This window comes from Bemisia tabaci, chromosome 6 (assembly GCF_918797505.1).
Source record: "Bemisia tabaci chromosome 6, PGI_BMITA_v3".
In the NCBI taxonomy this organism is placed as follows: domain Eukaryota; kingdom Metazoa; phylum Arthropoda; class Insecta; order Hemiptera; family Aleyrodidae; genus Bemisia; species Bemisia tabaci.
Genome location: NC_092798.1, coordinates 24,139,572 through 24,160,390, shown reverse-complemented (window position 1 = coordinate 24,160,390; position 20,819 = coordinate 24,139,572). Strand labels below are relative to the sequence as shown.

The window sequence follows — 20,819 nt, the reverse complement described above, 5'->3', positions numbered from 1 at the left end:
CTGCCATGCCATACTGAGAGCATCGGGAGAGAAAATTGAGCGATCTTTTTTTAATATTACCACTTCGAAGCTAAACGCACTGACTTCCACGTTTAAATATCTTTAGTAGACAGCTATAACCAGGGAACCAAATTAAGAATCACAATATTGATGAACAAAGAGCGGAACCACGTAGAGCCCTTTTATACTAAGAGTAAAGACAATACGTACCCAGTTCTGATTGGCTCTCGTATTTTAGACCTCCACAGTGTCACAAACGGGAATGAAGATTATTTTTCACCAATTGCAAAGGTTTTAAGGAATGGGCTGGGGAATCGGACGCACGGCAAGGATCAAACGAAATGAAGTACGAATATTTAGTCCTCATTCATGAATCAATTTTGAAAGTTTTATATAATTTTAACGCGTCCTACTTGAATTACGCGTCCTACTTGAATTTGACGAGATGTCACGTGCTGGAGTGCTCAAGTTTTGACCCCGTCAAGTATTTCATTCAGATATAAAATGAATTTTTGAAGAAATCAACTGCTTTAAAAACTAATTTAAAGTTAGCAGCATGACCAATAATAATTGTGCATAAAAACTGATCCAACGCAAAAACTGTAGTTTTACTAGTAAAAAATGATTCATGACTTGATTTAACTCTCTTATGAGGTTAAATTCTAAATAGAGAAGTCTTCAGGATTGATAAGCCAAGAAGAAACATGAACACTCAGTTGTTTCCATATTTCCACTGATAAAAGACGATGTCTCTGGAAAACGGATGGATCTTTTCATTGCGTTTTTTACGGAAGTTTGATCGTAACTTCCTTCACAGCATTGAAAATGTAAAGCACAAATGTAACCTTCTCCCGAATAAAAATACTTTTTCGAGAGAAATATTGCATCATTCGAATATTCAGAAAAACTGTGCGCCAATAATATTTGAGCAATTAATCGGTACTAATTTTAGTCATCGAATCAAACTAGCCAATTTTTATGCACATCAAAAGGTAAGTCAATGCTTTGTTATACTTAGCACCATCATTAGATCAAAGCAACATTTAATTATTTGATATGATTTCTAAATCAAAATTTTTACTGTTCATAGGGTACTCTCATAATCCTTATAATGGCGTCGTCTGCAATGACACAATATTAGCCACAGGAGTTTTTTCATCCAAAGAGCTATGGCGACTGTCAAAAGGTAATTTTAATCACTTTTCTTACTTATCCTTCAACTTAATTCATCCTTGAATTTGCTTATTTCCATCAGCCTTTCTATGTCCTTTTCTAGTGATGGGGGTACATGTATCCCATAGCTCATTTTGAGTTCATTAAATTCTGCTCTCATAAAGTCCCGTTCAAAATCTTCAGGCTTTGAATTAAAAACAGCGTGCTCAATTCCAGATTGGATGTATTTCCTTAAATTTCTCTAGTAAAATTCAGGGGAGACCTAATGAAATTAATCTCATCAACGGAGATAGTATGAGTTTTGATTCAGAATCATATTTTTTTAATGATTTGTTGTATTTGAAAACTAAATTGCGATATCCAAAATCGATTGTTTCACTATCATCATTCGACTTGCAAAGAAAAAAAAAAAAAAAAAAACCAGAAAACAACGTAAAATTAATCTCCGTTGTGTATTTGTTAATACATTTAATATGAAGCCTATTATTGATCAACAATAATAATAATAATAACAACAACAAAAAACTTTTTTAAAATCAAGTTTGTGTATCCAAAATGAAACGCAAGGCCACCAAATATACAATGAAAACAGTAAGGACTTGAAAGCTTCAATCGTATTATTCTATGCGTTCAGTATTCTTCACTACGCGCCTTAAAACGCCTTACATTGGATGCGTAGGCAATTTAATCTACTTGTGTGTGGTTTGAATTCTATTCATTCTCATTAGCCTTTCGGTTTCTCTTCATGAATTTTTCGACCAGCCTGTGGTAGCGACTTTGATTGGGATGAGTGAGGGATGCTTTACTTTTTCTTCTTCTTTTAGTTCTTTTCTTTTCATTTACCCTCGACGGTTATCACGGTATAAAATGTCTCCACCTGCTGTATTATCTCTTTGTCATGACCGTCTACTGAGGTTGAAAGTTAGGATTTGTGTCGGATTATTAAGAAATATATTTGGATACAAATACAGGAGCTACATATATGTTTATGCGGATCCAAAATATATAGAAAGATTGCAGATTCTTTCAAGGGTGTAAACATCAAGATTAAAAAATGCTTGGAAAACTGAAAATGAGATACCGGTTCGTCTAATTCTGCCACTGATCTAAGCGGCAAAAAACCCAGCCTCATCACTCAGAGCTTACATGTGTCTTTAAACATCCAAAGAGTTTCATGTATTAAAGGCCTGATGCATTAGAATATAACGTAGAAAATGAAGAAAGAACAACGAATTACTCCAATCTTACTATAAGCTCACGTTTGGCAAAACTCTCTCTTGTTTTGTGTTAATGTGTCATGCCGTCATGCGATCAACAAGCTCAATTTACCCTAATTTCACCCCAAAGTCCGAACCCTCCCTTTTTGTCCGTATGAAGCGATCACGGAAACAAATCTCTTCAGGGATCACCCCTGCTTGTAAATATAGGGTGGCAGTTTAGTTTTGTAGGTCTATGGGTCACTCCAGCATAGGGGAGCCAACTTTTCCGAGTGAATTCGAAAGGGGTGAGCGCGGCACCGGCACCCCCATATCAGCCTCCACTAAGGGAGGATTTCATTCATCTTTCATCATTTATCGGAATGCGGTTTTAAGGCGTAGGCACCCATCAGGTTTCATAGTTATGTCATTTTAACCATTGGCGTGGCCTGTGGCGCGCTTTGCGATGTATTGATTGATTTGCCATTTAAGCCTTTGAAAAAGGATCGATGATCAGGGTGTCCTTATCGAAACCCTTAATAATCGATTCTTTACCATAGCTTCAAATGGAGGATTATTGATAATCGATCATCATTCTGCTCAGCAGGAGGCGAGTGAGCCGAGGGATTGCGTAAGTGATTCTAGTGGTAAGTGGTAGTGTGTAAGTGGTAGTGTGTAAGTGGTAGATAAAATATATTACGCTCTCTCGTGTGTTAAGATTTTAACAAACACGAAAAAAACATTTTTAACAAGCAACAGATTCTAGTGTAAAGAGCGTTTATTTCACACGGAGAAAAAAACTTCGTGCATGAGGACCCGAAGTTGAGGTCATATGGATCTCTGAAGTTTTCTGATCACACATCCGAAAACTTGAGGTCGAGCTGCCGAAGTTTTGGTCACACATCGGGTCTTTAGTAGAAGAGCCCCACCACGGCAATATTGTCGATCAACTTTCGAGACACCCGGTGGACGCTTCAGGTGGACGGCTGGTTGAGTGCGGTTGCAAAACGGGTAAACAAACTGCAGCCGGAAAATGATGGGTGGGGAGGGAGGAAGAATGTGTGAGGTCGGTGGTGTGATGTTCGGTCAAAGTTCAGAGCGGCGGAGTCTATTCAGTAACTGCCCGTCACACTTGCGTTAGTTCTGATTTCATTGTTTTCTTATTGTTGTTTATTTTCATTTTGTATTTTTCGTGTTTTTCTTGTTAGGGTAGGTTAGGTTAGGTTAGGTTAGGTTAGGTTAGGTTAGGTTTGGTTACTTTATTTTGGTTCGTTGGCTTGATTGTTGATTTTAGGGGTTTTGGCAGCACGGCAATAGGGTACGTAAATCGCGCGAGGGAGTGTGGAGGGGAGGGGGTCGGACCGGAGCGTCCACTGGGTGTCTCGGAAGTTGATTGACAATTTTGCCATGGTGGGGCTCTTCTACTAAAGCCCCCAGACATCGAGGCACTACGGTACGTACCGGAGTACTTCAGATGTGTGACCCGAACCCTTCGGTATATGTATCGAAGTACTTCAGATGTCTGACCCGAACTTCGGCAGCTCGACCTCAAGTTTTCGGATGTGTGATCAGAAAACTTCAGAGATCCATATGACCTCAACTTCGGGTCCCACGCACGAAGTTTTTTTTCTCCGTGTGAAATAAACGCTCTTTACACTAGAATCTGTTGCTTGTAAAACTTTTTTTTTTTTTCGTGTTTGTTAAAACTTAACACATAAGAGAGCTGAATCTATTTTATCTACCATCTGGCATCACTTACGCAATCCTTCGGCTCACTCGCCTCCTGCTGAGCAGGGTGGAGGTCTTGCATTTTATTGTTGAGGAGCTGCAGTTCATGAATCTTGCTGTTTCATATCCGTCTTTTATATCAAGTAATAAATAAATTAAAGGTTACGGAGCGTTATCGTAGCTTACAAAAGGAAAGAAGATAGAAAAAAAATGCGGAAAGCTGTAGTTGAATTTATGCACGGGAACAAAAGTCCTTGGCAATTCCAATTCGTATAGATTAATTGTACCTTGAAGGCGGGCCCTCGGGTTAGGCTTGCTGAAAATCAGACTTACGTAGGTAAACATGAAGTAGTTTGGTGATGTAATTTTCTTAGCTCGTGATTTTTTAAATGTTTGAATTTTTGCAACGGTATAGTGTACAATATCATTCCTTTATAGAATACGAGAGAACTTTGCGTCACTAAATTATGATTAACCTTAAATTTTGCCTAAAAATAGTACTTCTTGGATCGATAGTAAATTTACTAATTGTATGCTACCATCGTCTTGAACTAAGCATTTCTTCCTCAGTATTAATGAAGTCAACTTCGAGCAAAAAAGACAAATTTCGAGGTAAATATAAGATGTTTCCCCCCCCCCCATTTTTTCCATCGATATATTTAGACACATACTTTTTGAGCCGTCAGTTTGCTCTTTCATGAGTAGAACAAGAAGTACCTAAGTTAAAACTTAAATTTTTCAATTTGTCAAACTTAAGACTATGTTGAGCACGCATCCAAAACCTGAACAAGCAGTGAACTCCAACACAATGTGTTGATAAGGCGCGTCATTAACTCGCACATATCAACCCCTTTAGTTTTCATTTACAGAGATTTCAAAAAAGGCAAGCAGCACAACAGGAGAATTCACGATCCAACACTGCAAGGTCAACGACGCACCTTGACGAGACCGTGTATTGTGAATCTAGAAAGCTATTCGAACAAATTTAAGTTTTTTGATCCGCCTCAAGCAAAATCTTATCAGATTCTTGAGGAAAAGTGCTACGGAAAAATTTAAGCGAAGAAAGGAAAAATTCTGTCGAATTCCTAGAAGATAAAGTCGATTTAAAGGTATTTTGGGGTTAAAATACCCAAATCACCGGTATTATAAATCCCGTTATATTATTGAAAAGAAATTGACTCGATATAAATGCAATTGTATTAAATATGTCTTGATTTTGTTATTTTAAACGTCTTTTCATGCAAAGAAGCTCAACCATGTCCATGCTTTATTCATTCATGAATTGAAAGTAAGCAATCCACATCCCGAAAATCTACCGATTTGCCGTAAAAAATCGCAGAAACTTGATATACCAGGTCGATGTACCCACTCTTTGAATTTACCAATCAATTTAGTGAGTGCACGTAGGTATGTGAAAGTCAAAATGCTATAGTCATTTTGGGTGCATTCATTTTTCATGAAACAATTGTAAGTAATTTCAATCCCGAAAAACCATAAATTTTCCGTATAAAATCGAAAAAATCAAAATATGTCGACTCCCTGACGTGAAAATTGAATTCTACGTGTGAAAATACTTATGTATCGATATGCTGAACAGAATGCCCGCCTCTCCTCGTAATGTACAAACCGTTCCTATACTCATCTTAAAATTGTTCTCAGAGCTTTGTGTTATTATCAGCTTCCATTTAAACCCCGGTTTGATGGCCGAATCGGCTGCCCAAAAAGCAAGCCATTTTTGAAGGGCTCTATGAGAAATTCGTGATATTATCAGCTCTCAGGAAATCACCTCATGGGTAAAATTGCTGATATAAATCGAGTGCTTAAAATAATCGTATTCAAGAAACTAAGGCATTAAACTATGGAGTCAATTTCGTTTTAATAATATAACGGGATTTACTTGTCTTCAGGTCAAAACTCATACAAGGAAGCCCCTTGCAAGAGGCTAATTTTTTGTAATTTCACTCAATTTTTTCTCCTTTTTATAATTGAATTGCTTGTCACATTCTGAGGTCAATCATATTAAATTGTAATTTATACATTTCTTTTTTCCCCCTTCATTTTATTTTTTGTTTGGAGAAGTTTTGTTGATTTCTTCGGATTTCGAATACTGTAACTTCTCTTCTATTTGGCCGATTTTTATGAATGAGACCTCTTTTAATTCGTGTTTTAACGGAGAGTAAGGAAAAAATTGCTAAAAACTCGCGAAACAATTTTTTTTGAAAATTGGACGAATCCTAGCGTGACGGTGAAATGGTTAATGAAGCGTAAGTAATTTTGCGAGGGGCTGAGGATCCCGGCATCGCTTGGCAACCGTCATTAGCTATTGTTCGTCGAGACGCCGACGCAGTGAGCAGGAGCGTGGGAAAGAGAGGGGTAAGTGGATTCCTGTATGAGCCACGTTTAGCTAATGGTCTATTGAGTCTCGAGGCTCATCACAGATTGCACTTACACAGATTGCACTATCAGAGCACGGGTACCAACTTTTGGAAATTATAACCGAGGTTACAGATCTGTCAAAGCAACGTTTTGAACAAAACGGAGGAGTTAAATTCTCATTTCGAGAGTGCCGACCTGCTCAGCCATCCTCGAATCAATTCGCTTGATTCTGCTTATATATGCATAATTTAAATCAGCGCGTCGCATTCTTAGGCTTTTTTTGAAAAAACCAAGTAACGTAGACTCTTGGTATTCACTGCACATAAACTAATGAGCCCCAGAATGAGAAACAACTTTAAATCATAATTATTGATGGATAAATAAACTTTTTACACGCTTTGGAAAATCTCAGAAGTTCGCGGTAGTCACTTTTCGGTAAGGAACTAAGGGACTCGGTTATTGTATCGAGCAGGGTTCGAAACGATCGCAAAGGCGGTATACTACGTATACGCGCCAAAAGTATTTTTAGGACCAGTGGACCTACCTCAACAAAACAGTCCAAAGTATTGTCAGATTACTTGAAACCTGTATACAATTCACATAAACTTTACGGTAAAACTTCACATTTTATCACAATTTAACAACATTGTTTTAGAATTGTTGTCAAACGTCTAGAAATATATCAATTAGATACCCATTCAAAAGGCTAAATGTTGGAATTTTCCTGTCATCTGACAGCAGGGTCGGGTTGGATAGTAGTTAATTGCGCAAATGAGGTGCGTAATAACCATCCACACTTGGGAACCGGTACTTAAATCATCCTTGCACAACCACAGTATGCCAACCTATAAATTACCGCGCTGTTGTATTCAAATAGATGACTGTTATTACAAATTTTACGCGGCAATTAGACCGCGTTCCTACACTTACAAAGTATGCAGCACCTTACCCGCTTCTGGTTGTAATATGATTAAGACATGCTCAACTTTATAATCCTATTGTAGGTATAGGTGATTAGGCTATTTAATCGATAAATCACTCATTTCATATACAGCGTTGAGAGTGAGACTTTAGGATCGAAATACGGTAGCTTGTCATTAGAGTAATCTCAAAGACTTTCACTCAAAAAAGTGGGCGTGACGTGATTTACTGTCTGTTAATCTAGTTGTTACGAATGGCCTCTGCCACACCAGAATCCAGATAATCATCCTTAACTTTCAAGGAAAAATATTTTTGAAAACTTTTTTTGCCACCACACGGTTCAATCTGCTGCACGGTCATATGTGTGTAGACGTTCTATGACACCTTGCCCGTCATTGAAATCTGCCAAGGTAGAGATCAAGTCAAATGTTCTCCTTAATAGCACTTTTAAAAATACAGCTTTGAAAAAATAGAGAAGAAATATTTGGCAAATTTCCTAGAACAGTGTTTTCCTAGAATATTTTTTGGCGTTTTTACAGTTTATATCTGTATGAAACGTAACCTTGTTTTTTGAAACGGCAGGGTCCGTTTCTAGGTATTTCTTTTTTTGTTTCAGGGAAACTCGCGAAGGTTATAGAACTTTTGTAATTCCGAATGTTATCCATGAACTTCCAATCATTTAACACTAATTCTTTCAAAATAATGTGTTTTCGTGGACTAGAGCGACGAACTAATCCGTTATGCCAACAGCTATTAAATTGCGCCGGATCTGATTGACTTTTAGAATGAAACGCACATTGCACTTGCATTGATCACATTTAGCATTCATAGATCCAAGGTTTAACTCCAAAATAACACTTTCAGTCCTCAAATAAGTCTGCGCACAATTCTATGATTCAAAATCGTAAATAAGCTTTCTTTTCATTTCTATTTCACGACATTTGTGCGTGAATCAAGCAGTATCCTCACGAGTTATTTTGTTTTGTTCCAGCGTCAATTGTCCATAATCCGAACGGTATGCAGCCGGCAATAAATGTAATAAAAATAGAGAACCCCGGTTATTACTGTAACAGCTACACTCCACCAGCACCCGACCACACCACGCTAATGACACCCGGGGGCTACAGTAAGTATCCTTAAACTTAAACTTGAGAACCCTTTACGCTCTGATCTTCTACTATCGAAAATTCCATAGTTTCAATTTGTTCAGTGCAAAGAAACGGGCGGAACTAAAAAATGTGTCGGAGGGAGCAGAGGAGCACGTCATCAAAAGAAGTTCTGGAGTTCTGGAAGGCACTGAAGATCACTCAACTCAGTGGGCTCCAATTGACTGAATTACATTTTCCAAGCAGAAAGATATGCCTTGCTCTAATTAGCACGATCCCTCCCAATTTTTAGGAACGGCCGAGTAGATTTCTAGGGAGGGCTACCTCCTTCATCCGGTCCCTTTCCAGTTCCCTCAATGTGCACAAAAAAAGAAGAAGAAAAAAAAGTATGATTTGAGCGAAAAAAAATGCCCGATTTTATTATTTGCCTGCGAAATCTACGCGAATTAAGCTTCAAAGCATAATGAAGATGTTGCATGTGTGAGGGATTTGCGATTTGACCATTGATTCTTTTGTGAAAGTTCGCGAGATACACGATGGTGCCACTTGTTTTCTCTTAAATCATCTCCCAAGCTCAAAAAAAGCTCTCAAAGTGAGGCAAAAACGGAGGGGTTATCCCACCCTACCCTGAGAGTCCACCTCTACATCAAAACAAACTCTCCATACAATGATAGGGAGCAAATACATTAGCAGGGTTGCCGTGTTTTCAGTTTTGGAGTCCCCAAATAAAGTGGCAACCCTGCTAATGTATTTGCTCCCTATCTTTGCATGGAGAGTTTGTTTTGATGTAGAGGTGGACTCTCAGGGTAGGGTGGGATATCCCTTCCATTTTGGCCTCACTTTGCGAGTTTTTTTTTGAGCTTGGGAGATGATTTCAGAGAAAACCAGTGGCACCATCGTGTTTCTCGCGAACTTTTACATAAGAAACAATGGTCAAATCACAAATCCCTCACACATGCAACATCTCCAGTTTGTGACCAGTGCAACTCGATATCACATCAATGAGCATAATTATTGTTATTTCAGGCCCGTTGACGCTACCCCGGAGTACGGGGAGCCCGGGGAGGAACCGCGGGTGAAGCGAATGCGACGCATGAGTTCAGCCGAAGAGGAAATGGAGCTTGGGCGGGAAACGAAACCGGAAGTGGCCTACTACGGCCAGAGCCCTGCCTCCCTCTCCAGCCAGACCAGCTGGCACTCGGATGTTGAGCATGGTAAGTACACTTCCGCTTTTCCCGGATATCCGCTCTACCTGTCCCGTCTTCGTCGTCCAAGCCTGCCATTTTCCATATTGATTTCCTCCCAAATATGAAATAAAGAAATCTCGGTGTATTTCTTTCTTTTTGAAAGGCATTTTTATCTTTTCCTTACACTGAGTCATCCGGGGAATGACAAAAAAATTCGACAAGTTTAAGCGAGCGACATCAAATTAACGATTAATTGAGGGGCTTGGAGGACAATGTGCATAAGTGCAGTTTTTGCTATTTCGAGAAATACGCATTTAAAGTTTCGAAATTACATAGATCCTTATGCCGGAGAGAAAGGTTGAATTGACTTTTTGATGCTTAAAAATTGGAATTTAGGAGCGAATTTCCCACGGAATATACATTAAAACAAGTTTTCCTTGAAATCATGAACATCTCGATTTTTTTAAAAACTGTATTTATGCGCCTTGTTCTCCTAGCTCTTCAATTCATGTCATTGCATTTTTTTTTTTCATTGTTCCTTAGGGAATCCCTGCCTCTGAAAGAAATGTGACCATTTTCATTGAATCGACAAAGTAAACATAAAATTTTTTGGATGGGTTTAATGCAATGAAATTAACATCGTACACCAAAAGAAGACACTTGAAATTTATTTAAAAGAAGGGGATGGTAATTTAAAATTAGCGACTAGGACCAAAGTCCTTATTTAATCTGGGTCTCTGCTTGTACCAACAGTCAGGTTTAGAGATGTATTCAATTATCATCAACAACAACATCAACAACGGAAATGATTGTGAAATTAATACTTTTTTTGATGGTTAAAACATTGTGAAGTTTACTGTCAAACAAAATACATATTGATTAAGGTATCATAGGGACACAATGAGTATGAGAAAGATGGATAACATATTGAAGTACATTCTGTGTAAAAGTACCTGCCAAAAACTAACTCGGTGGGGCTTGCGCCTGCGTTAGATTTTTTCCTCACTCTGGAACGGATGATGATCAATATTTTTCAGAAGATTATATCTGCATCGCGTATACATACGCTTTGAATGCAACTAGACCCGTCCGGGCAACCTTGACCGTCTGAACATGCATACACGGGACTACTGTGAAAACTTATCAACATAACAACAATTCGCACCAACCAGAATAGTGCTGTAGTGACCACCATGCTGACTCCAAACTTTGTTTCCTTAATACGCGCGACACCGAGACGAACAAAAGAGCATGCAGAAAAACTGGTACCAATCTGTAACGAGAGTTAAAAGTATGTTTCAAAAATTAGTTTTTCGGTCCTATTTATACTTTGTATTGGCCGAACCCCAATATCCTAAGTAGAAAAATTTTCCTTGAAATAAGGAAATTGCGACCGAAGTAAATAACCATGGCCCAGTTCTATTGTTCTTTGTTATGTTTTCTTCAAGTTAGCATTTCCTCCTTCATTAGAGTTTGTAAGAAAGCCGTGTGACCTCTTTTAGGCTGGTCTTATCTTATCTATACCGTCCCCTATAAGTCGAAACTTCCAAGTGCTATCATAGACGTGTTATATAATGCTTTCGAATAATTTTTAAGACTATAGTTTCTCATTTTCAACCACTCACGTTTTTTGGGGAATAAACCAATTTTAGGCCGAAGTTTACTTACGTGGTTTCACGATGACTGGAGTAGTTTTGTCGCCGTTACAGACAACACAATTTTTGGTCGTATTTTAAGTAGTAATGATAATCACTCGAATTTGTTTGCATTAATCTACAAATGTTATAACGCTTTTCAAAAATGTATCGCTCTACTTTTCAGTTTTAATATATAAATGGCCGAAACGCTGACTTTTTACCGCGTAACAGACGCAGCACATTTTCGGAATTTACATAATATCAAGTGAGAAGTAAAGCAATAAATCATTAGAAAGCGTTATAATACGCAACCCTTTGAAGATTAACGCGAAAAAATTCGAGTGATTATCATTTCTGCTAAAAATATGACCGAAAAATGTGTTGTATGTTACGGCGACGAAACTATCCCCGTTATCGTAAAACCACCCACTAATATCGGCAATCGGCATAGGCTAATTTAATTCGGCCAATAAACTCACAGCCAGTAGCGTGGCGTGAATTGCGATGTACCGATTATTATTCCATTGAAACCTATGGTAAAGAATCGATTATTAAGGTGTTCGCTGCGAACACCCTGTTTATCGATCCTTTATCATAGGTTTAAATGGCATAACAATCGATATATCGCAAAGCACGCCACGCCACTGCTTACGGCACATAGCTAGTTTGATCTTTACAAAAACCGGATCCCCTTTATAGAAAAAGTATGGATAGATCATTTCATGGAGGCATAGGTGTCAAAAAAGGCAGCCAATTTCCCAATACGAAAGACCCGAATTAGACGTTGCCAGCTGTTACATTTATTAAAATTATCATTGCTATTAATAAAGTAAATACTTAGACTGCAGTTTGAATGTCGATTATTGAAGGTCATGATTCAATACAAATGTATAAATTTTAACCCAGTTTTACTAACTTTTTAACATTTGCTCGTGCATTTCACTTATGCTGTTTCGTTCTCTCTCTAGTTATCTCACAAATAACTGCAGGTGATTTTGTTTCAGTCTTAACTAGATGTCTGTTACATTCCCTCAAAAACGTCAAAAAGGTATCTCGCGGTTTTCTCTATGGATGTTAAATTTTTCGATGTTCAGAACAGAAGAAATATCTTACCTCCGATTGGAATGATCAGAGCTATTTTCTCCATACGCATTCCTCTCTTATTTGTTGCACGAACTTCCTATCAAGTACAAATCTTTGTTAAGTGTATTTCTACATTATAAGAAAATTTTGAGACTTGAAACATAACGGTACAAAATGTGTGTTTCTCCGTATTTTTTTCCCAAACAGATTCATTCTCTCGATGTTCGATGTGTCCCTTCTTCCTTACTTCTCGGTAATCTTTTCAAAAAGCATAATTTGCAAGATTTTCTCCTTCAGTGTTATCTTTCGCGACTTAGGATGTATTCTACACGAAAAAAAAGTATGGCGTATTGTATTTACCATCAGTATGATAAATCGTATCATTGGTCAACTCGATTCCTGACACACTGATGCTGTGGAGTAACGATGATCAGAAATGTGGTAACATCTAGTGACGAGGCGTAAATGATCGATTAGCGATATTTCTCCATTTGTAGCTATGGTAAAGAATCGATTATTAAGGTGTTCGTTGCGAACACCTGTTTATCGATCTTTTTCCGTAGGTTAAATGACAGATCAATGAATATATCGCAAAGCACGCCACGCCACTGGTAACACCTGCTACCATAATTTTGGTGAATAAGTGATTTGATTTACGATCATTGTTACCACAGAGTCTGTTGGTGATTACCATACTTGTGTTATATCCTTACGGGTATTTTTTTTTTCAGAGTAGCCATGCCCTTAGCTTTCTCAACCCAGCGCTTCCCTTATTACGAGCTCATCCGATATAATGTAATAGGGCCTGTATGTTAATTCTGCATGACTCCATATGAAAACAAAATTGAACTCAGCGCTTCATTCCTATGTGCCTAAGGCATCTTTTTCACATCTTTACTTTATCAATATGGATGTATACTTCATTCTAGATGTAGTCGAAAATTTTGATCGATGGCGGAGCTATGGATTTGCGTATCTCGATTACGGCTGTTCGAAACTTAAATTTTTATTGAAATAATACAGGATTTCTGAATAAAAATCAGAACAATCAGGGAGAGCAAAGAAATTTCACAAGGAATTCCGCGCAATACTGAAACTCAGTCATCCTTCCAAGCACGAATATGTCAGAAAATCTGCGAGGCTGCCGATAATAGTGATTTTGTAGTTTTACAATTTGACCGATTTCTGCCAAACGGAATTATATGCATGATGACTTCAGCCCTGTTATGCATATATTCTTATGAGTCTCAGGGCTCATGTCTTAATGCACATAGTACCGTTTGGCAGAAATACGTCCAAATACTGTGATGTTGCACGCAATCCTCTGATTTCAGGAGTTTTCCCCATGCTCTGAAAACTGGAAATTTAAAAATCGGCTACCTTGATTTATCAAGAAGATTTCGGCATCATCATTTTCATGCGTGTCATCATTTTATACCTATTTTGGCTTGTTCAATTTACTTAATTGTTTATTTCTCTCCCTCTCTCTTTCTTCTTTCGATGTTTTTGTATGCTATGTGTGTGTAGATATTGTGCATTCTCTTCCTAATTAATTTTTTTATAACTATGCGCTTGGAAAATTAATAAATATATATTCACAAATTGGTTCACAATTTCAAACAAAGGACAGCAGAAAACAAAGAAGATATACTTGGAAAATGCATTCTTTCGATTACGCGACGGTGGTATTGACAATTTTTTCCAGTAAATTTCTTTATGAAAAATAGCTTGCTTTTTCTCTCGAAATCGTCAATCGAAGGATAGGGTTATTTTGTGTTTTACTTCCCGTATTAACCAAACTTCCGTCCTGTGAAAGGTTGGCGACAACGGGTGGAGGAGGAGATCAGAAGGTGCCAATTGCCTGATGATCACTGGGAGGATAGGGGGCAATGGCGATTGGGCGTCGCAGAGCGCGAGGCGGCGCTATATAAGCGACTTTATGTATGTATTAACCAAACTTTTGTGTTGAAACTCTCTGTGAAGGTGGCTCTAAAATGCAGATAATTTCGTTGTGTATGCTAATTATACGCATTTTTCATGCTACTCAGCAACAAAGAATAATTGAAGAAGTAGAGGTTTCAATTGTTTTGGTTATTCTGTTTCAGGTTTACCGCCTCAGCATACGAGTGTGGCGTCTTTGGCAACTGTAAACTACTACACTCAGTCCGCTCCTGGTCCTGAGGCTGGCGCTCAACATAGTCCTACCAAGTATCCGGAAAACGGTCATGACACCCTTTCCGATTTCGTAACGTTCGTCTGCCAAGAGGCAGAAAATACTCAAGGTGCTCAGGTAAGGAGTGTACACTAAATTCAATGCCCCAAAGTTAGTATGACCTTACGGTTGACCAGCAGTCCATATAGAATAGAACAAATGATTTTGACGATTCCTATACTAAAATATTTGAAATTACGTATTAATAGTGTGATGCAATCTACACATTAGAGGGAGGCTGCTCATTGATTTGAAATTATTTACATAACGCTGTGTGTAACGCTCTAGTGTAACGCTATACAATACATATTAATAATTTTTACGGAAGCGGATTCTCATACCCCGGAAAAGTTAATCGGTACCACACATTAAGTACGCGACGAAAAAAAAAAAAAATCGGTTACAAAAAATTAGCTCGTTATCGCAAAGATCATAAATTTGAAGTGAGATCCCATTCGTGAATATCTATTATTAATACATCCTGCTTTCTCCTTGAGATTGGAAGGGCTCTCGTGAAATTAAATTGTGAATAAATGAATAAATTTAAAACTCAATGCAATTTTTTCGGTGGTTTGTAGTACCACGTGTAACGACGTGAGCGCGCACCGTGGTATACGCGCAATGCATGAAGTATCCTGCATACTTGTAAGGCGCCTCTATGCGCTGCGGGCAGCACCGTGCTATCCGCGCAATGCAGGAAGTATCCTGCAGTCTTGAAAGGCGCTACTATGCGTTTTGAGCCGTGCGCGCCAGCCGCACTGTGTTTGACGGGATTATTCAAACTTGCGGCATAAGTTTTTCCTTCGGATAACTCGCTAATAGTCTTCCTCTAAGAAGGCACCAGTATTTTCAAAGTAGGATATCCTCATTATTAAAAAAGTAAAAACTAGAAGCCCACATACCTCTCATTACTAGAATTGTTTTTCAGGATTTGATGATGAATACGCTTTAGTAAGATGATTGTAACTACCCCATAATCAGCGGCATTAACCCTATCCCAGAGCTGCTATCTTCCCTGCAAAGTGAACAATACATTTGCAAGTCTACGCTTAGGTTCTCCTACTACTTCGACCGCGCGGGTCAAGGTTTTCAGGAGACTCAAACGCTAGCATAGGAGCGTAGAGATTTAAAACATAAAGACTTTTTTCTCTCCTCGTGAACTAGGACTCGGTAAATTTATCGATGGTTAAATACCCGCTTGCAGGCTGGAAAAAAAAACACATTGGATCTAGAGTCCAGACTCTTAAAAACATCGACAAGAAAAAATACTCTTGATTCAATCAGATTTTTCCTTGATTTCCCTTTGATTTAAGCTTAAATCTGATTGAACCAAGAATATTTTTTCTTGTCAATGTTTTCAAGAGTGTGGACTCTAGATCCAATGTGTTTTTTTTTTTCCGGTGCTCATACATCCTACATGTCGCGATACATCGTTCTCACAGGACACTACACACGTATATTATTCATTTTTACACGTATTATGTCTCATACGCATTTATTTTATTTCTCTGATTTGTTCTGTTGCAGGCTGGACCCTCAAGAAGTCCAACCAAATTATCTCAATACTACCCTAGTTCAATGTTGCCTCCCCCACCTCCACCTCCAATGGCCCGTCCTGTTGCGATAATCCGGTCAACGGGTAATTTCAATGGTTTGTCCTTCTTTTTCTGTCGCTTCATTAGTTTCACTCTATCATTTTTTCCATACTCCACTGTCATTGGGATACTCACTTTCATTGCTAATCCTTCAATATCTATGCCTATGGATTAAATGGTTGTAACACTTAATCTCGGAAAAATCTGCATCCCCAGCATTATATCCTAATGCATTCTGTGTACTTAAAGGGTTTGATTGCCTCCTGTAATTTCAACAACATAGATCCGAGTTCAAAGGTTGTTAACTTAATCCCCGTAATTTCAGAATATTCTAAAATTTTAGAAGTAAAAATAGAGATAAAAAAACAAACGTTTCTTCTCTTTTTTTCACAAAACATGAAAGAGATAGGAGAAAGAGCACGCTCCGTAGGGTAAATACTGAAGGTAATAATGAGGCAATTACCCTCAGATGTACAAATTTACATTAGCCTACACTGGAAGAAAAACACATTGGATTTAGAGTCCAAACTCTTTTAAACATTGACAAGATAAAGGACTCTTGATTCAATCAGATTTAAGCTTAAATCAAAAGGAAATCCACTCAAATTAAGAGGCTTGGTTCTTGATTTAAGCTTAAATCTGATTGAATTAAGAGTTTTTTTTTCTTGTCGATGTTTTTAAGAGTCTGGACTCTAGATCCAATGTGGTTTTTTCCAGTGTAACAATCAATGAAAATGGGGCTAAAGCAAGGCACATAAATAGCAGATCGTCTGACGTCATATTTAAATGGAAAATAAATTTAAGAATCAAGGTGGTGAATCTTCTATCCCTGTCTTTGGGTGTGTGAACTCATTTGGCGTGGACTCTTACTCCATCCATTTGTGCGGTTAACAGGACAATTACGAAGTCTGGTGTAAGTAAAGTAGAAGTAGCCATCGAGGTCTACTCGATGTGTATTGAATTCACAGCGTCTGGAACGTCGGAATTAAACTTGGGACTTAAAATATCGTGAAGTTTTTATCCGTTTAAAAGCGTATCATGAAAACTGATTTCGATGTGCTTTATTTTCAGGCGAGTTGACAGTTTCCATGGCAAACTCCCCTCCCCCGCCGACCTCGATCACACCCCCCGTGAACGAATCCTCGCCGGGGGAGATCAGTCGGAACAGCCCGCCGGTGGCCGGGGCCCAGGGCGGGCCGGACTCCGGACGAGCGGTGGTCAGCAGTCCCTTCGCCGTGACGTCACGGGAGTACCACTTCTCGCACCTGCACAGTCAGCCCGGGCAGGTACTTTACAGCTTCTCGCATGCTCCTCCGTCTAATCACGATTGGAAATGCTAACTCAGCCCTCTCTAAGTCATCTTAGAATAGTTGTTGTTTTCTTTTTCTCTTTCTTTTTTTTTCGTCGAAAGTTTTGATTAACTCAACTGATTATCCAAACCTTATATTTAAATGGACTCGTGGAGTCGTGCGCAGAGACAAGAGACCCTCCACTGGCCTCCTAGCGACAGGTGGAAGATTTTACTTTCGGGGATTCAACAGTTCCTTATGGACAATTATTAGGGAGCAACAGTCATCACCTCAATTTCGGCTGTTGACCTACCTACATGGTCAATGATGAGCTTCGGGTGACGTCATGAGCCAAACAAGTTTCGCAAACTTCGGCTATTTTCAACTTGTTTGCAAAACGAAACTGCCAACACGTTGTTAAACATCAACCATGTAGGTAAGTCAACAGTAGAATGCTGAAGTCCCGAAAGTAAAAGCTTCCACAATGGCCAAGATACTAGTGGAGGGTCTCTTGTCTCTGGTCGTGCGTCATGAACGCAACGAATGCTGTTGATGCCTCCATCGATGGCGATCAGATTGACATCGGAGTGACATTGAGTTCCTTTTGACGGTTATCTATCTCTCATGCTCTCACGCTCGACCTCCTTGTGCAGCTATCTTTCTCTAAAGTTCAATATCAAGATCGGTATGTTTTTTCTTGCATATTTTGATTTGAACGTACGTAAAACAGCACGAGAAGTTCATAGGTGAAAAAATGCCTATTTTAGAACTGTTGGAATTGGAGTGAAGTGACAATACAAAGGGGTCGAGTTAAAGCAAGAGACAGGTTATTGTCTGGAACCGAATATATCTTATCTGTAGGAGACAGCTAATGCATCATGTCATGACTAAATGAGTCCATTATATTTTCTCTATGTCCTTGCACCAAGGTCCCATTTTATGTTGGACTGATTTGCGAGAAAACATTCTAAAATTGAAATTTTTCCCGGAAAATAGGAGTTCTTGAACGGTCTTTATTTTATTTTGCATCGGTGTGTGCAAACGATCACCATAAGTAATAAAATTATATTCTTAAGGTATGTACTAGTCAATGAATTTTTGGTAGTTTAACTACTTAGATACTCTAAATTTGTCGCAACTGCCGGAAAAAGTACATTAAAATGGATGAAGATCCAGTTCCAATCAATAAGTGCCAATTAAGAAAAATTCACAATTTCTTCTGGTTAACATATTATTCGGCCAAATGGTCGTCCTAATTTTAAGTTAGAAAAATAATGCAATTGGCCATTCATTACTGAACAGCAATACGTGTATTCATATTGCATTCAATTTACGTTTTAAAGTGTAACTCTTTGAGTATTTTTTCATACGATCACTTTTAATTCACTATGAGCTTTTCTCTGTTTCCCAATAAGTCAGAGTTAAGGCAGAATTTCTATCCTCCTGTTACATGTGCTCAAGAACGGAATAAATAATGATTGGGTAACGATGGCCAAAAATATCTTGAATTTTTGCTAGAATATCTCGTCTTTTCGTGAACAAGACATAGTGCCATCAAATAAAAACGCGGAAATGATGACACAAACCTCACTTTTTCAACTACTAAAATGAATATTTGACCGCGATAGCTGACCAAATGAGAGAGTGAGACAGGGAGCTGAGAATGATACCTGTCAAACAATGAACTATAGAACATTCAGATTTCAGATATCACGAGAGAATTCGACGAATTTTTCCCAGGATTTTGTGGAAAATATCAATCAATTTATTTCGGTTTCCGTGACTCAAATTTATCTAATTTTTTCTAATTTTCAAAATTCAAGATTTTATTGACTTTAGAGTTCACTCTGATCTCATTTGGAATTTAAATCTATCGAGGAGTTTACAAATTTTCAAACCTTATCCCCCTGGCTTTGAAGATCATTAGCCAATCGGATGTTTTATCCTTTGATTTGATTTTGGATAATCAATTGAACTAATGAAATGGGTGTTTATGTGTGATTAATTTTAAAAGTTTTATTTTCTTCTAAATAACCCTAGCGATCAGTTTTCTGTTGTGTGTTTGTCACCTTTACGAGGTGATTTTGTTCCTCAATGTTTTATTCTTAACATCAGAACTTTTTAGAAAATCCACGCTGATAAACATTGTGTGACCTTTTTGAAAATTCATGTGCTTTAGCGAAATATTCTTGACAAATTCTGGCACTATTCAACCGTAAAAAATACATGGTTTATACACGTCTACATTATTCCCTTGAAACTGAAGATGACCATAGACCCATTTCTACACCCATTTCAAATTATGCTTGAAGTAAACTGTACATTTATTATTACTTAATGTCTTATCATCGAATAGAGCTGGCTTTTTAAACTTGATTATTTATACTTGCGATATAATGAAGAGAGATTAATAAGAGAGATACATGTAGGTTTGTAGCCATTTTGCTCTAGATTGCATGCATAAAAAAATGCAAAGCTCCGAAATCTACATCCGAGTTAAAATGTTATTGCAGCTTTTTTAGCATGCTGGATTGGCTGTACAACGATATTAGCAAAAAAAAAAAAAAAAACATGTCACCAAAATGGTATTTCAAATGTTTGTAAGACTATAGGATGAAATGGATTCTTTACTATTCTGTTGCGTGTTATGTAATACGCAATCAATTCATCTTGAAGTTATTGGGGGTTTCCCTTGGTTATCTTCCGTAACATATTTTTCCATTTTTTCTATTTCATTATAAAAACAGCTTACAGTTACTCCTAACGTTATTAAAATTTCAGTAAAGTTCTCATCTGAGGAAAAGCATACATTTAGAATGAAACAGTAGTGCCGCTTTACTTTGGCATGGCTGTATTATTTTCGGGCGATTTTTTAAGAGGCTCTCGTATAAAAAACCGAGTGGCAAAAACCAAGGAGGTACTCATATAATTTTGACGAGAAGTTGTGTCATTGTTTGGATAGAAAATTGCAGTAATATCAATGATATTTAAAAAATTATCGCTACCTTGTTTGGTATCGATATCTTTTAGTGCTTAAAAGATGAAAAAACTATAGCATATAGCTAAAGAGGTATCATTGTGATTATTTCAAAGAGAAGCCAACGGCGTTACGGATATTTCATCAAAAATGCACATTCAAAGTTGTTTTCTCTTTGTCTCTTAATTTTCATTTATAAAACCATTTTATTCTGTGCTACACTCGCTTGAAGTTGCAGATTTCTTAGGTCTAATTATACTGTGCCAAATGCCATGATGTATTTTAGAAAACATCTGAGGGATTAAGTTTATGCTGTTAACACAAGAAACTCAAGATTGA

At 37.9% G+C, this 20,819-nt stretch overlaps 1 protein-coding gene across 1 annotated transcript in view; it reads left to right on the top strand.

Annotated features, from left to right (window-relative positions):
• The window catches only part of NfI (Nuclear factor I), a 285,410-nt gene that overhangs the window by 247,218 nt on the left and 17,373 nt on the right, over positions 1-20,819 (top strand). The window contains 7 exon segments of the mRNA XM_019059222.2: positions 1,091-1,186; positions 8,386-8,520; positions 9,527-9,561; positions 9,564-9,714; positions 14,513-14,697; positions 16,147-16,258; positions 17,286-17,500. Coding sequence (XP_018914767.2) covers positions 1,091-1,186; positions 8,386-8,520; positions 9,527-9,561; positions 9,564-9,714; positions 14,513-14,697; positions 16,147-16,258; positions 17,286-17,500 — 929 coding nt within the window.